The sequence below is a fragment of the Chrysochloris asiatica genome, unplaced genomic scaffold, assembly GCF_000296735.1.
Source record: "Chrysochloris asiatica unplaced genomic scaffold, ChrAsi1.0 scaffold00093, whole genome shotgun sequence".
NCBI lineage: Eukaryota > Metazoa > Chordata > Mammalia > Afrosoricida > Chrysochloridae > Chrysochloris > Chrysochloris asiatica.
Window position 1 is genome coordinate 10,782,560 of NW_006408611.1, and position 18,110 is coordinate 10,800,669.

Consider the following 18,110-nt stretch of genomic DNA (forward strand, 5'->3'; position numbering starts at 1 on the left):
CCACACCAGGACTCCATTGTAGGCACTAGCCTACTATGTATTTCTTAATGCTTAACAGTCTTACAAGCAACATAAAGCAGTATTATGTTGTTGTCTAATTCAGGGTGCAGTCGATTTCACTGGGGCAAGGACAAGGACCCATCGCTGAGAGAATGATCAGGGATGCAATGAAAACAGGCAACTGGGTATTTCTGCAAAACTGTCATCTTGCTGTTTCTTGGATGCTGGCAATGGAAGAGCTCATTAAAACCTTCACAGATCCAAGTATGTTGAGCACCTAGCATTCACATAATAATATCTTTCTGTAGCATTTTGTTATTGGATCTAACCTTTATAACAATTATTAGTTGTATGCATTGTGTTTCCCCACATTAAAGAGGAAAAGTTGAGGCCTAGAGAGGAATAGCTGAGTTATACAATCAGGGTTCAAGTAAAAGCTAAAGATTATGAACCACTGTATCATTTCTGCTTCCTGTTGCCTTCTATGGGAGGGCATTTTATTTCAAAGCATATTGCCTGTAGGTGTGATAAGATGATAAGAATTAGAAAAATAGACAAGGCAAAGAAACGAGATCTTTCCCTATAGAATGAGAGACACTAAGAAACTGCAAAGTATGCACTTAAAAATTTATGTAAATGGAAAACAAGTGTTGGCAAAAAAGGCACAGCCACTACATACAGAAAGCAATTTGGTAATTCCTCAAAAAGTTAAACATAGAGTTACCATATGACTCAGCAATTTCACTCCTAGATACATACCCAGAAGACTTGAAAGCCAGGCCTCAAAGCTACTTGTAAACCAGTGTCCGTTGTGGTATTTATTATTCACAATAGCCAAAAGGTGAGCATAATCAAAATGTCCATCGACAGGTGAATACGATACATAAAGTTTTTGTTGTTAAGTGCCATTGAAATGGTTCTGACTCATAGGAACCCTAAATAGGGTTTCCAATGAGTGGTAGATGGGATTGAACCACCAACTTCGTGATTAGCAGTCCAGTGCTTATCCTAGAGCGCCACACCAGGAGTCTATTATTCTGCCATAAGAGAAATGAAGTCCTGATACATGCTACAACACGGATGAACCTTGGAATTCTTATGCTGAGTGAAAGAAATGAGACACTAAAGAACAATATTGTATGATTCTATTTATGTGAAATATCTGTTACTTATCCTGTTGAGTCCATTCTAGCTCATAATGACCATATAAGGCACAGTAGAACGGCCCCATAAGGTTTCTTAGGCTATAATCTTTACAGAAGCAGATGGCTTTGTCTTTTCCCCTTAAGAGCAGCTGTCTGGTGGATTTGAACTTCCAACTTTTTGGTTAACAGCCAAGCACATAACCATTGCACCAGTGGGGTTCCTTATGAAATACCTGGAATATGAATATTCATAGAGACAGACATGCCTGTGGGAGACGGAAAGGGGGAAGCTATTGATTAAGGGTGATGAAAAAATGTGAAAATGGATCGTGGTGATGGTTACATATTGTAGTGAATCTGATGAATGTCACACACACAGAGAACCAAAAACCCCAATGCTAAGAGAGTCATTCTTGGATGGCACTGTGTCTTCCTGTGACAGGAACAAGGTGTTTCCCAACTTCACTCTGTCCTTTTGAACTAGAGTGGAGTTTGTTCTAGTTTAGGTTCTCTGCTCACAGCTCAGAAAGTAAATGTATTCACTTAGCTTCTTATTGTGCGTGTGAGAGGTCTCACTGTAGCTCTGCTAACTTATTCCCTTTGCTGCCGGGAGACTTTTGGACCAATTTCATGCAATCTGCCTTAAATTTCACAGGGAGAAAAGTAAAAATGTACCAGCAGTAACATCTTTTTCATTTGAAGAGTTTTCCCATTTCAAAGGCAAATCTTTTAATAGCCCAGTCAAATATTGAAAAGAAATGCCCCAATTTTCTTTACTCAAATGTGCCAACTTCTAGACTGTCAAGCCCCTCTGCTGTGAAGTTTCCAGAAACATCTCCCCATCCCCACTTTAAAATATTTTACCACATACATAAACTAGGTCCTTAAACAGGATTTATAGCATTTTTTCTATCCTATAATGATCATTTCTCATAGAAAATTGTTATTAAGAGTTAAGCAATTTCTTATTTTGTCTTTGTTTTAAACAGATATTATTATCAAGGACACTTTTCGACTATTTTTAAGTTCCATGCCTAGTAACACATTTCCTGTGACCGTTCTTCAGAATTCTGTCAAGGTAACGTATGTCTGATTGGAGCAATGTCAGATGAGCGGCTTCAGTGAGTTCAAGCCCCTCACAGGACCATGTTGGGGGTCTGTGCATCCAAATTGGGGAGGTGGAAGCCAACATCTTTTGATCTGTAGCAAGAAGGGAAACATTTCCCAAGCCATTTCCTGTTCTTGCATGTTATAGTCCTGTTGGTCATTCAATGTTTCCCCCTCTTACACTCTACAAGAAAACATCAAAATATGAGACTGGAACCCCTCCCAGAGGTAAGGAACTGTTTCAGCACTTAAGAAACAGAAAGGCACATGTGATACAGATTTCAATGCAGAATGTTCCAATACGTAGGAAGCCTCTGCAATGAATAATCACCCAGTACCAAAGGGTACCTCTCTACTCCCTACTCTATGTTATCAATGGAAAGAGTAGGACATTGCCATATATAAGGATGCCAGGAAAATCCAATGGAAAAGGCCTGAGCATGTTTCTAGCCTATGTTGAGAGAAATGAGCACCAAAGAAGAATCTAAGGGCCTTGTACCAATGGTTCATTCACTGTGGTCTAAGGACACAGTCAGGTCCTACTGTTCTAGGACAGTGACTGAGTGAGACACAAAGCAGGCTGCAACATGCCGTGGATGGATACCCATAGCTTCCATCTCTGTGCGTTATTCTGAAATAATGTCAATTGGTAAACTTTCTGCCATGAATGTTTATCTCAATCCAGGTGACTAATGAGCCTCCAAAAGGCTTACGTGCAAATATCAGACGAGCATTTACCGAAATGACACCTTCATTTTTTGAAGAAAATATACTTGGAAGAAAATGGAGACAAATAATATTTGGCATCTGTTTCTTTCATGCAATTATTCAGGTATACTCACTTCTGATTTTTCATAGCAACAAGAAAGTGTATTCTTAGAATAAAATTTAAAAATCATAAAAAAAGATCAGATAAAGACTGGTGGAACCCTTGAGATGATGACCCCTAGACACACTTCAATCCCAGAACTAAACCCACCTCCTGCGATCGACTTTCGTCCAAACAACAGACCGGCTTATAAAATGAATACTAACACCAGGCAGGAATGCACTCCTCAGTACAAGGCCAGAAGGGCAGCATTTGCCCCAAAACAAAGCTCAGAGGGCAGAAAGCACGGAAGAGCTTGAATGGAAACATGGGGCCAAGGGAGGAAGTGGGGAGAGTGCAGTTATATTGAGGGAGTTGCAAAGTGTTGAGAGGAACATTCATTTTCTCTGTAAATTTTCACCCAAGCTACAATAAAAAGTTAAACAATTAAATAAATAGACCAAGTCAGCAAACTTAAAAAAAAAAACTACACTCTTGTCAATTAAAAAGTAAAAAGTCAATGAAAGGTTACAAATGACATTGGGAAATTCGGAGGACTCTGTTCTATGTCTGATTCCAAAATGGTTTAACTTGGTCACAGATCTCCATACCCTCTTGTCGCAGTATCTCACAGCTCTGGCTCCTCCTATCTCTGATCTCTGTCATTGAAAACCATCACCTGGATGAAGGCAGTAAGTCAGATTCAACAAGCACAAATTGATACCCTCAGCACTGCCTCATTTCCAAAATCTGCTTCTCTTCCAGACCCTATTTCTCTCACTCATCTTCAATCAAAACTTCAGGATTGTTTTTATGCTTCCTTCTTCACACGTATATATCTTGTCCTTCACCAAGTCCTCTTGCAATAAATTTACTCTTATCTGGTCCCATCTGAGTGGGCTCAGCACCCTTAACATCTTCCTCCCCATCTGTGACTGAAGCATCAAGTCTCCAGAAAGATGACCTTCAACCTAGCACCACTTTCTCCTGCCCTCTGTTCACACTTCACTGCTCAGCTCGGGTATCCATCCTGTGGCCTTGTAATTGAATTCAGACTCTATGCTTACTTATCTCTAGATAATGTCTTAATTAGACTGCCTGATTTACACATAAATACTACATGCAGAAAAAGAAATAGTGAAAAGAAAAATATTAAGGATGCAAGCTATGGGATAATTAAGTGAACAAAGTCCTAGAGCAGGCCCAGCGGAATGGGATCAAGGGCTCAGAGTGTAAGTTCCTCGTTCAACAACAAAAGCAGCTGAGATGAGGGGCTGGGAAATTTTGAGATCAAGAGGAAGGAATATGGGACCAATCTACTGATCTATCCATCATTTCAGAAATAAGCAATTAAGGCAGGATAAGGAAAAAGCATGGATTTCTGGTGTGGCACTGTAGGATAAGCACTAAACCACAAGGTCGGCAGTTCAAACTCACAAGCCACACCTCAGAAACTCTGTTCAGGGTTGCTGTGAGTTGGAACTGACTTGATGGCACTTAACAACAACAAAAATAAGGAAATAGCAAGAGAGGAAAATATTTCATTATAGGATGTATATGACAAGGATCATGCATCTGTATATCAAATGTTTTTAATCAGCATAGCATGGCATGACTGAAAAGTGGGCAGAGTCAATACTCTTATATCAAAAGTCTCAGAAGTCTTTTTTCCCCATTTTGATGAGAAAATGTGTTATTTACCTTTAAGAACAACTGTTCTTTTGACAGGTCTATCACATTTCCTAGTCCTGGTGTGGCACTGTAGGATAAGCATTGGACTGCTAACTGTGGCACTGTAGGATAAGCACAGTTCAAACCCACCAGCTGCTCTTGGAAACCCTAATCAGGGTCGGTATGACTCGGAACCGACTCAACAGCACACAATAAGAACAGCGAAATCAAATTTCTAGTAGTTAACAAAGTTTCTGTTAGAAAGATAGGGGAGAGAGAAGTAGTAGAGGGAAAATGCCTCCCCTGTTTCTGTGTCTATGGGAAAAACCTGAGGTTTTTACAGATTTTTCAATCTGAGGATGCCTGTCCCACAGCAAAAGGAACCTTTGACTTCAGTATTTTGCACAAAATTAACTTGATCAATATTCATTTAAAACCTTTTTCATTGTCTATTCCAGGAGAGAAAAAAGTTTGGCCCTCTTGGTTGGAATATCTGCTATGAATTTAATGACAGTGATAGGGAATGTGCTTTGCTGAACCTCAACCTTTACTGTCAAGAAGGAAAGATCCCTTGGGATGCTTTGATTTACATCACTGGTCAGTATGCCTGAGCATCAGCTGTGCGCTAGAAAGTTGTTAGTTTATGCCCACCTAAACCATAGGGGCAGTCCTGGTATGGCACTATTAGAATAAGCACTGGATTAGTAACCACAAGGTCAGCAGTTCAACCCCACCAGCCACTCCTCTGGAAAGAGAGTATTTTCCCCTTGTGGACTTCTCATATTCCATTTGTGAAGATCAGACTGTGATAAGAAACTACGACATGAACATCATTAAAATATTTACACATGGAAATGGAGCAGAGAAATAATAACAAACATTTATATACAACACTTAGATAGTTCTTGGAGCCCTGGTATGGCGCTGTGGGTTAATGTGCCAGACTATCAGCAGTTCAAGATCACCAGCTGCTCCTCAGAAACCCTATGCAGGGTCATCATGGGTTGAAACTGACTCAACAGCACAGCATCAACAATATAGTACTTGCTACATGCTAGGCACTGTTTCCTGCATTTCCCATGAATTAGCATATTGAATCCTCACAACAACTTCGTAAGGTGAAGACTATTATTACTTTCATTTTATACATGAGGAAAGTGAGGTACACAGTTTACAAGTGGTGGTGGTGGTGTGCTGTGGAGTCGGTTCCGACTCATAGTGACCCTGTGCAGGGTTTCTGAGTCTGTAAATCTTTACGGGAGCAGAAAGCCTCATCTTTCTCCCGCGGAACGGCTGGCAGTTTTGAACTGCTGACTTTGAGGTTAGCAGCCCAACTCATAACTGCTACTCTACCAAAGCTCCTTACAGTTTACAAGTAGTAGGGCCAATATTTGAATGCAAACAGTCTAGCCTACAGAATTAGAGCTCTTAAATGCAAAAGAATGTAAATATTAGTCAACAAATAGAGCCCTGTTGAATTCAGTGTATTTATTAAAATCTTTCAGAAGTTACAATCTTGGCAAATATTAATTATGGACATGTAGAACAGACTCCACGGCACACCGCCACCAGCACCACCACCACCACTACTGCCAGAACAAGATACAGTCTGACCAGGTGGTCCCAAGTAATAAGGGAAGAAGCTTTGCATTAAAATGTGGGAGGAGAGAGCTCAGAAAAGGGCTGAGGAGAAAACCGATGTGTGGAAATGGGCAGTTTTCATCAATCAGAATGAAGTGAAATGGAGAATATGGAGGGCATCAGGGGACCTTTCAATGGCAGATGAATCCTGGGAACAGGTTTGAGCAGAGGATGGAAATAGCACTGATGATGGATGAAGACCAGTCTCCAGGACATTCAAGAGGGGAGGGCTGGAATCTGGGAGGCCAATCAGAAAGTCACTCTAATGGATCCAAGATCAATGAGCAAAATGGTGATTAGACAGACTTTTTCACTGGCACCCTCTACTAACTGATTTTTCCCATTCCTTGTTTTTCTCTCCCTTCCTTTACTCCTAGAACAACTGACCTTTTGAGTGATCTCAGCCTTGACTGATGTAGAAACTAAAAAAAAAGATGGTGTTAAGTGCCGTTGAGTTGGTTTGACTCATAGAGACCTTGTATAGGGTTTGGAGGCGCTCGGGTGTGTTTGACCCACCGACCTTGCAGTTAACAGCCAAGTGCTTATCATACAGCACCACAGCAGGATTTTGTTGTTGTTGTTAAGTGCTGCTGTTAAGTGTTGTTGTTAAGAGTCAGTTCCAACCCATAGCGACCCTGTGTAGGGCTTCCTTGGAGTAGCTGGTGAACTTGAGCCTCCAACCTTGCAGTTCAAAGCGAAAGAGGATGTATGTGTTCTCACTACTTCTAATCACCATTGTATTGGGGGTGCCAGGGAAACTAGACAAAGAAAACAAAAGGCATCCAGACTGAAATGGGAGAAGTAAACTGTGCTTATTTGCAGATGGCATAATCTTATATGCAATTAAAAGTAACTAGAATAAACAAGATCAGCAAGGTCACAGGATACAAGAACAATGTATAAATACCAATTTCAATCCAAAAGTAAATTTCTTAAATTCAGTTATAATAGCATCAGAATAAAATACTTAGGAATAAATTGCACAAATGAAGCATAGAATTCTGCACTAAAAACTGCAAAGCAATGTTGAAAGAAATTAAAGATCACCTAAATAAATGAAGAAATGTCCATGCTGCTGGACTGGAAGACTCATTATTGTCCAGACGGCAATACTCCCCAGAGTGATTCAATGCTTTCCCTATTAAAATGGCATCTGTTTTGCAAAAATTGACAAGCTGATACTAACATTCATATGGAAATTCAAGAGACTCCTATTTACAAAAACAATTTTAAGTTGAAAATGTTTCAGTTTTCAATTGCAAAGCTACAATAGTCACAACAGTTTGTTGTTGAACCAAGAATAGACGATGAGGTCATTGGAACAGTTTTAGGAGTCTGGCATTAAATCCTTGTATCTGTGTTCAATTGATTTTTGACAAAGATGCCAAGACAACTCAATGAGGATAGTCTTTTCAACAGATAGTACTGGAACAATTGGATATCTACATGCAAAAATATAAATTTAAATGCTTATCTAAAACCATACACAGAAATTAAATCAAATGAGTGATAGACTTAAAAACTGCAAAACTCATAGATGAATGCACAGCAGTAAATCTTTGTGAACTAGTATAGGCATTGATTTTTTTTTTTTAGATACAGCATCAAACCACAAGCAATAAAAAGTAAAAAATGACAAACTGAATGCAATCAAAACTTTAAACTTTTGCGCTTCAACAAACTCATCAGAGAAAGTGAAAAGGCAAGCTACAGAATGGGGAACTTAATACGGAAATCATATGCCTGATGGTGAACTTGTATCCAAAGATACAACTCTTTATAACTCAATAACAAGGAATCCTGGTGTGGCACTCTAGAATAAGCACTGGACTGCTAACCACAAGGTGGGTGGTTCAAACTCACCTGTAGCTCCTTGGAAACTCTTTATAAGGTCGCTATGAGTAACAAGAGATTTAAAACAGGAGATTTGAATAAGCATTTAAATAACAAACAGACAATAAATGTATGAAAAGGTGCACAATTAGTCACTAACCCGTTGTCCTCCATCAGCCAACCTGCAGGACAGAGTTGAACTACCCCCATAGATACCAAAGTTTAAGGAAGCAGACTGCCCTATCTTTTTCCAACAGAGCAAGTATATTCTAACTTTGCAGTTACCAGCCAAGTGCTTCATTCTTGTGTCACCAAGGATCCTCAATTAGTCGTTGTTGTTAAGTGCCATCATGCCATTTCTAACTCATAGCAACCCTGTATAGGGTTTCTCATGAGAAGATGATGGGTTTGAACCACCAACCTTGTGATTTGCAGTCCAGTTCTTAACCTGCAGTGCCACACTGGGATGTAGGGAAATGAACACTAAAGCCATAATGAAGATACTATTTTCCTCACATCTACTAAGCAGGAATGTCATTGTTGTTAAGTGTTGTCGACTCGATTCTGACCTATAGCGACCCTGTAGAGGGTTTCCAAGGAGTATCTGGTGACCTTGAACTGTCGACCTTGCAGTTCAAACAACTTTGCAGTCTGACGCATTAGCCCACAGTGCCGCACAAGGACTCCACTAAGCAGGGATAGAGAATAGAAAAGGTTAGCAAGGGTATGGAGGGATTGGCATCTAGAAATTGCTGCTGGGCGTGTGTTTGTAAGGTGGTGGCGCTGCTTTCTTTAGGTCACGTAAAATAGTTTCCATTTGTTGTTGTTATTAAGTGTTGTTGAGTCACTTCTGACTCATTCAGAAAACCTGTATAGGGTTTCAGAAGAGTGTCTGATGGGTTTGAACTGCTGACCTTTTGGTTCAAACCAACCTTACAGTCCAGTAAGTTAGACAGTGCCCACAGTGCCATATGACCCAGAAAGTCCATTCCTAGGTACATCCCCAGAATAAGTCAAAAGCATATGTCTACACAAAAACTTCCACACAAATGTTTATAACAGCATTAGTCACAATAGCCAAAAAGTGGAAACAATCTACATGTCCATCAGCTGTTAAACAGGTAAACAAAATGTGGTATGTTACTCAGTCATAAAAAGTAATAAAGTACTGATGCATGATGCAACATACATGGACTTTGAAACTATGCTAAGTCAGGGATGTCATACATAAAAGAGCCACATATTGTATGACTTGATTTATATGAAAGTCCCAGGGAAACCAAACCTATAGAGAGAACAAATAGAATAGTGGTTGAATGGGCAGAAGTAGAAATGGGGAAGGACCACAAATGGACAAGAAACTTCTATTTGTGGTGATACAAATGGTTTTAAATGATTGTGCGGGTATTCCAGAACACTTAATTGTGCTCATGAGAAATCTGTGCATAGACCAAGATATCCTTCGAACAAAATAAAGGGATACTGAATGTTCTAAAATCAGGAAAGTTGTGAACCAAGGTTATATATTCTTGCACCAAATTTATTCAATCTGTATGCTAAGTAAATAACTTGAAAGGCAGGATTGGAGGAAGACTCATTAACAACTTGCAATTTGCAGATGATACAACCTCCCTTGCTGGAAGCTATAAGGACTTTAAGTACTTACTGAAGATCAAAGATCACAGCCTTCAGTATAGTTTGCACCTCAATGAAAAGAAAGCAAAAATCCTCACTTACTAGACAAATAAACAACATCATGATACATGTAGAAAAAATGAAGCTGTCAAAAACTTCATTTTGCTTGGATTCACAATCAACACTCACACAGAAGCAGTAGTCAAGAAATCAAATGATGTATTGCATTAGGCAAATTTGCTACAAAAGACCTCTTTAAAGTGTTCAAGAGCAAAGATGTTAGTTTGAGGACTAGGATGCACCTGACCGAAGCCATGGTATTTTCAATAGCCTTGTATGCATGTAAAAATTGGACAGTGAAGAAGGAAGGCCATAGAAGAATTGCTGCATTTGAATTATGATGTTGGAGAAGAGTATTAAAAGTACCATGGACTGCCCAAAAAACAAACAAATCCGTGTTGGAAGAAATACAGCCAGAATGCTTCTTAGAAATCAAGATGATGAACTGTCGTCTCTCATAACTTCAGCAAGGACAAGTCCCTAAAGGACATCACTTTGGCAAAGTGGAGGGCCAGCAAAAAAGATGAAGACACTCAATGAGGTGGACTGATATAGTGGTAGCAACAATGGTTGAAACCTAATTGTGAGGATGGTTCAGGACCGGGCATTGTTTGGTTCTGTTGTGCGTAGGGTTGCTGTAAGTTGGAACCTACTCACTGACACCTAACAATAACATCAACACAGAACTTGAGTATCTGACTATAAATGTTTTCATTCCATTTTTCTCATTGGTCCCAAAGAGAAGCATTGTTTCATAGAAAGTGAGTCTGTTTTAGAATATTGTGGTCAGTGATAGGATATGACACAAAATTAAGATTTTGAAGCAAAAGGATAAGAAGAAGGAAGGACTATGTGGAACTCCATGATTTTAAATTATTTTGAAAACCCAAAATAATTAATATACATATACTATATGAGTTTTTTTTTCTGCTTTTTAAACATTGATTTGCATTCTGTTTTTGAAGGGTTGTTGTTGTTATTTAAGAGCTGTCAAGTTGGTTCCATCTCATAGAGACTGTGTATAGGGCTTCTGAAGAGCAGCTGGTGAGTTTGAACAACCAACGTTGCAGTTCAAACAACCTTGTGGTACAGTGCTTATCTTACAGTGCTATACCAGGACTCCAGCGCTACACCAGGGGAATAGAAGGAAATTCTGATGTGATATCTCCATTTGCAGTACCAAATATGTATGTAAATAAAGTGATTATAATGTGGATATTCTTATCAATAAAACAAAAGAATTTTATTTTTATTAACAAAAATATTTTAAAATGCAAACTTTTTTTCAGGTGAAATTACATATGGTGGTAGAGTTACAGACACCTGGGATCAAAGATGTCTTCGCACTGTCTTGAAAAAATTTTTTTCTCCTGAGACATTAGAAGCTGATTATAAATATTCTGAATCAGGTGAATGACTTTTCATTGTTATAGAAAGCCATTTGCAACATCTCTCAGTTATCCATCCAGAACTTCTTTATATCCAGTCTTCACCACCAGACCCCACAGCCACCTCATTGCCAGGCTTGACCACTTCAAAGCTGGTTTGGTGGTAAGAGTACGAGGATATACATTGTGCAGAAACAAATTTGAATTTCTGTTTAAAGTTGGTTGTGTTTTTATTCAAATGTGTTCAAAATTACATTCTAACATATTTGGAATGTAATTAAAGAAAATGCCCACTACATGAGTTGAATTAGAAACAGATCCACTCAGCAAGTAGATTAATGGTCCCTAAATGTTGACCCAGAGTCCTGGTGTGGCACTGTGGGTTAAGACATTGGACTGCAAGGTCAGTTTAAACCACAAGGTCAGCAATTCAAGATCACCAGCCAATCCTTGGAAACCCTATACATGGTCACTATGAGTCGGCAACAAGAAGTGTCACCCCACTTGGAGGGGGCAAGCTGATTAGTGCACAGTTGTTGTTGTTGTTGAGTGCTGACTAACAACTCTTAGTTCTGACTCATAGCAACCTTATGCACAACAGAACGAAGCACTGCCTGGGCCTGCACCAGCCTCACAATTGTTACACTTGAGCCCATGGCTGCTGCCACTGTGATGATCCATCTCATTGGGGGTCTTCCTTTTTTTTTGAAGACCCTCCACTTTACCAAGCATGACTTGTCCTCCTGATAACATGTTCAAAGTATGAGAAATGAATAATTCAGCTTCTCAGATTATTTGCTCAGCATACAGGTTGAATAATTATGGTGAAAGAATACAACCCTGGTTCCCATCATTCCTGATTTTAAACCATTCAGTGTCCTCTTGTTCTGCCTCTTGCTTGATGTACAGGTTCTTCATGAGCACACTTAAGTGTTCCACAATAGCCATTCTCCTCAGTGTTGTACTTAGCGTGTCATGATCCACACAGTAGAAAGCCTTTGCATAGTCAATAAAGCACAGGTATTCTCTACTTTCAGTCAAGATCTTATGTGATCTCAGCAATGATATCCCTTGCTCCGCGTCCTTTTCTGAATGCAGTTTAAATCTCTGGCAGTTCCCCATCAATGTACTGTTATAACTGTTGTTGAATTATCTTTAGGAAAATTTTACTTGCCTATGATATTAATGATATTGATTTCCACATGTCCTTGAAATGGGCACAAATATGGATATCTTCCAATCAGTCAGCCAGGAAGCTGTCTTCCACACTTCTTGGCATAAATGAGTGAGCGCCTCCAGTGCTGCATCAATTTGTTGAAAGATTTCAATTTATATTCCACCAATTCCTGGAGCCTTGTTCTTTGCCAATGCCTTCAATGCACCTTGGACTTCTTTCTTCAGTATAATTGATTCTTGATCATATGCTACCTCTTGAAATGGCTGAACATTTATCATTTTCTTTTGGTACAGTGACTATAAATTTCTATCTTTTGATATTTTCTGCATCATTCAATATTTTGCCCATTGTTGCTGTTGTTAAGTGCCATTGAGTCAGTTCCAACCCATAGCGACCCTGTATAGGGTTTCCAAGGAGCAGCTGGTGAGATTGAACTGACTGCCAACCTTGCAGTTCAAATGGCTTTGCAGTCTGGCGCATTAACCCACAGCATAGAATCCTTCAACCGGAGTCTTGAATTTTTTTTCAGTTCTTTCACCTTGAGAAATGCTGAGTGTGTTCTTCCCCTTTGGTTTTCTAACTCCAGATTCATTATAATACTAGGCACATAAAAGCTCCCACTACTGAGTTCAAAGAGACTGCTCCTCAGAGTTGATAAGACTCAACTGTCTATCCTGTTATCTCTATGGACAGTTGAGTAACCCTACAGTTCAATGTTTTGCAAACGTGGCTTTTAGTTTGGAAGACTAGAGATGTTTCTTATTGTTTATCGAACAAATGTGAAGGCAGTCTATGACACAGCATAAATTTAGAGCCTGTAATGAGACAGGCCTTTCAGCAGCAGAGCCCTAGTCTCTTGAACTTAAAATGTTCTGGGGGAGACACCTGAGAAGTTAAAACACTGATTAGATGCTCAAGGCCTCATTAAAAGGTAACAGCAACACAATCAAAGATACTTGGGAAAAACAATCCCCTTTCATATGTGAGGCCCATGGTTGCAGCGACCACCAGAACCAGGCAAAGATGTATCAAGCCCAGCAGTATAAAGCCAGTCTATGTGAGGCATATCTACCTTCTGTCTTTTTAATAACAGGCATCTATTTTGCACCCTTGGCTGACAGCCTACAAGAGTTTAAGGAGTACATTGAGCATCTGCCTTTGATAGATGACCCTGAAGTTTTTGGAATGCATGAAAATGCCAACCTCGCTTTCCAGGTAGGTCACCTTTCAACTTAAAATACATATGCACATTATTTATATAAACTTGCAAGCTTCAAGAATCATGTCACTAGTTCTGTAAGTTATAATATTTTTAAATAAAAATATATATTTCACCTTGACTTCAGCATTTAGTCTGTTCCCTTTGGACCCTTCTCAGAATCCTAAACTCATCATGCATTTTCCCTCTCATGACCTCCTCCAGCTCCCTGCCTTCAGCCTAGTCCATAATCTGCCTGCTCACTGCCGTCCACTATAACATGTCTCTTTTGTTGTTCTCCCTGCATGCAGGGTATATTTGTATCATAGTACACAAGGATTTATGGATCCATAGATCTTTGGGTAACAAAAGTACAGTAACAAATGTCCAAAGATGATAAAATAAAATGATTTCCTTAAAAAGCATGATTCATGACTTCCAGGGCAAGATGTCGGAATAGGCAGATGCCCTGAGCAGACACCATGCAACAAAGACATGGGATACAGTGTGAAACAGATGCAGGTGATGATCCTGGAACCTTGAGCTTCAGAGGATTGGACAGAGAGGTGGATTGAGTGCTGGCTGGAAAAGGAAACTAAAGAGGAGCCAGGAGAGAGGAAAAAACAGAAAGGCTGTCAACTGGCATAGAGCAGCATGACCATCTGGAGCTTTTGTGAGCAGCTGTTGCTTAGCAAAGCATGTGCTGTTCTCCCTTGTTCCATGCTCACCTGTTAGCCAAGGGTGGGTACAGTCCCTGCTCTCACCAACCCAGTGGCTAGTAGCACTCCATCATTTGCAGCCTCTAGTCTGTCTAGAGTCAGGTGCTGGGAGTACCACCTCTGCTTCTGGAGAAGCATGAACATGCCCTGAACTATGCTACACAAATATCAAAGAGAGAACTGTGTTCACACTTCTGGTCTCTTATCACATTTACCAGGAGACAGGTGGTGAGTGTCTGAGAACATTCTAACATGCAATCATCAATTAGATATAAATGTAACACCACCACAAAGTTTCACAGAAAAAGACAATTTTAGTTTACACAAAGAAACAAGACAAAGTGCCTCAAACAAGTAACCAAAATACAGTCAGAAAATATAATACCAGAAATGGTATCATAACTACTTGGTAAAGAATTTAAAGACATTAAGATACCTTCAACAGTTGGAGAAAAATATCAAGGAAAGCAAGAAAAACACAGGAAAAATTTTAGAAGGAAAAACTTTAGAAGAATTCAGGAAAACACTACAAAAACAAATTGACAAAATAAATGAAAACTTGGAAACCATACAAAAACAGCAATTATAAAGCCAGAAAATCAGTACAAGACTTCAGAAATAGCACATTTAAAAGGCAAAGTAGAATTGAATCAATGGAAGGCTGAATTACTGAGCTTGAAGACAAATCTTTCAATGTTCATCTGCTAGAGGAACAATCAGAAAATGAAATTTAAAAATCTAAAGAAAAAACTTTTTTTTTTTTTTAATAAAGGAAACGAGGGTAGATTGCTACAATTTGATGAACCTGACCTGTACTCAATGGGGGTAGTAACTTTAAATACCAACAGAGAGGAAAGGTGTCTTCACATCAAGTATCAATGCTACCTCCTCTGTACACAGGGTAAATAGGGTCAGGCAAATTAGACATGGGCTACCTAAAATAAGAGGGTGATAAAGGCATGAAGTGACTGGCTTACAAGGTTTCAAGAGGGAGATTAGTTTAAGAGTATGGGGAGGGGGGAAGAAAGAGACCCCACTGAATAGTTTTCATCTTGTCTAGATGGGTCTGGTGAAAAGAGATGGGGATAAGATTCTTATGATTCAATAGTGAATTAATTGTTATCATGAAAAATTGCGAATGTCACATTTATAAACTTCTGTTTTGTAACAAAAAAAGAGGAGTGGTTAATCTTATAGTCCAGAAACAGAGGACCCTAGGACCATCAAGGGAGAAGAGTACAAGCAGAATGCAGGGGCTTATCCAGAGAAGCAGCGATGCCAGAGACGGAGGCAGAGATGGGGTCATGGAGAGAGGGAGCAGCTGAGGACTCTAGATTCATGGAAAGAGAAACTGGCCAGTGGCCAAGAGGCAAACTTGCAGAATGTGCCCTTTTGAGGTGTAAATTATCATATATGCCTGAGTGGTTTTATTTTTATTTAAAAAAAAAAAAAAGCTAAAGTGAATAGATAGAAATACTGTTAACTGATGGTACATGGAGGGAATTATAATCATTGTAATGAAACAAGGTGTATGATTTGTTGAATGTAAAACTGATGGTCTGCCCGGTAAACTTTTACTGAATCCACAATAAAAACCTTAAAAAAAGAAAATCTAAAGAAAGTCTTAGATTTCAGTGGGACACTATCAAGAATAATATTTATGTGTGGTTAGAATTCCAGAAGATACAGTATGAGACAAAAAAAAAATATATATATATATACATAAAATTGTCCAAGAGTTGTTGGAAGAAAACTTCTGTAACATAAAGATGAGAAGACAGCCACTCAAGAAGTCAAAATATAAACAGGGTAGACCTTAAAATATAATCACCAAGACATTATTATCAAACTTATCAAAACTAAAGACAAGGAAAGAATCCTGATAGCAGCTCAGGAAACCTGAAAAGTTACCTACAATGGAGAACTAATAAGACTAAACTCTGACTCCTCAGCAGAATCCATGCAGGCAAGAAGACAACGGGAAGACATATAAAATTGTGAAAGAAAAAAATGACCAACCAAGAATTAGGTACCCAGCAAAATGGTCCATCAAATATGACAGTGAAATTAGGACATTTTCAAGTAAACAGAATTTTTTTAAAACTGCAAACACCAGACCAACTTTACAAAAAATACTAGAGTTCCTTTGGACAGAGAACCAAGAGCAGACAACAACCTGAGACTAACATACATAACAATATAACCCAGTACTCAATCCAGAAATCCATAAAGTAAAAAGGGAATAATGTACTTACAGAACTTCCTAATAAAGAGGAAAACAAGTAGATTTCAATTTAAAAATATATAAACAAACCTAACTGTAACCTTAAAACTAGACCAAGCTTTCTCCTAGCCATAGCCCAACTCCTACCCCAACACTAACCCTTGTTGTTGTCATAGCAACCCTGTATAGGGTTTCTAAGGAGTGACTGGTGAATTTTAACTGCTGACCTTGTGGTTTCATCTCAATAACTTCAATCCCCTCATTGTAACATCGCCTGTCCCACTTCATCACTGTGTTTGCTTCCATTCCTCCTTCTTTCCCAACCCTCTGCACTTTGTCCTTGGGTAAATGCTGCCCTTTTGACCTCAAACAGTTGATCATTCTATGGTATGCATACCTCCCTATTGCTATTATTCTCCCTGGTTGTTGAATGTTGTAGAGGCCATTCTGACTCATAAAGACCTCAAAGGGTTTCTAAGAGTGGCTGGTGGGTGTGAACTGCCAATCTTGTGATTACCAGTCCTGTACTTATCCTATAGTGCCACACCAGGGCGCGTTACTGTTCTCCCTATATACCTATTATTACTTGGCTGAAAATCAAACCACTGGGGTGAGTTCAATTCCAGACCAAGAGCCATAGTTTCAGGGTTTCAACCAGTCTTTATCTAACCAGTAAGTCTGGAATTTTTTATGATTCTGATTTTTGTTCCACGTTTTCTCCTGCTCTATCTAGAACCTTCTAATATGATCCCTCTCAGAGAAGTTGGTAGTGGTAACCAGGAACCATCTAGTTCTTCTGGTCTTAAGGTCATGGAGACTGATGTTTACAAAGGACTAATTGTTTCTAAACACCTCCAATTTTCATCACTCTTCTTTCCACCAGGCAGAAAGGACCAATAGTTGCACCTTAGATGGTTACTCATAATCTTTTAAGATCTCAGGCACTGCACACTGAAGTAGGATGTAGAACACTGTGTTTGCCAATTGAGGGTCATCTTTCTTCAGAATGGGCACAACTATGAATCTCTTCCACTTAGCTGGCTAGGTAGCTGCTCATGGCATAGACTAGTGGCCAGCACTGCATCAGTTGCTGAAGCATTTCAGCTTGTATTCATCAATTCCAGAAGCCTTCTTGTTTGCCAGTATTTTTAGGGCAGCTTGGATTTCTCCCATCAATACCAACTACTTGATCATATACTACTGTAAGGACCCAGCTGATCATGCCTAACTAGAGATCACTTGACTAAACTTTAGTCAGGCTTCAGAAAACATTTTGGATAGACAAGGCCTCAGTTTTTAGTTCCCTCTAGAGAAAAGGTCAATCGGCCAGCCCATAAAACCTCAATGTCAAAATAATCCTTGAGAAACTCATAACAGTCGGGCTGACCCAGACGGTTGGGTATATTCCAACCACACACTTGCAATTAACTGTTTTATCCCTTGCCAAAGCCAATCAGCTTATAGGTCAAAAAGCTTGCTTCATGCCAAGACCAATAAAAGTATA

General features: G+C 39.3%; 1 protein-coding gene across 1 annotated transcript in view; it reads left to right on the forward strand.

Moving 5' to 3' along the window:
- Positions 1-18,110, forward strand: part of DNAH6 (dynein, axonemal, heavy chain 6) — a 305,590-nt gene that overhangs the window by 261,796 nt on the left and 25,684 nt on the right. Inside the window, 6 exon segments of the mRNA XM_006866588.1 lie at positions 104-264; positions 2,135-2,223; positions 2,938-3,084; positions 5,190-5,328; positions 11,190-11,309; positions 13,559-13,680. Of these exon segments, the coding sequence (XP_006866650.1) occupies positions 104-264; positions 2,135-2,223; positions 2,938-3,084; positions 5,190-5,328; positions 11,190-11,309; positions 13,559-13,680 (778 nt within the window).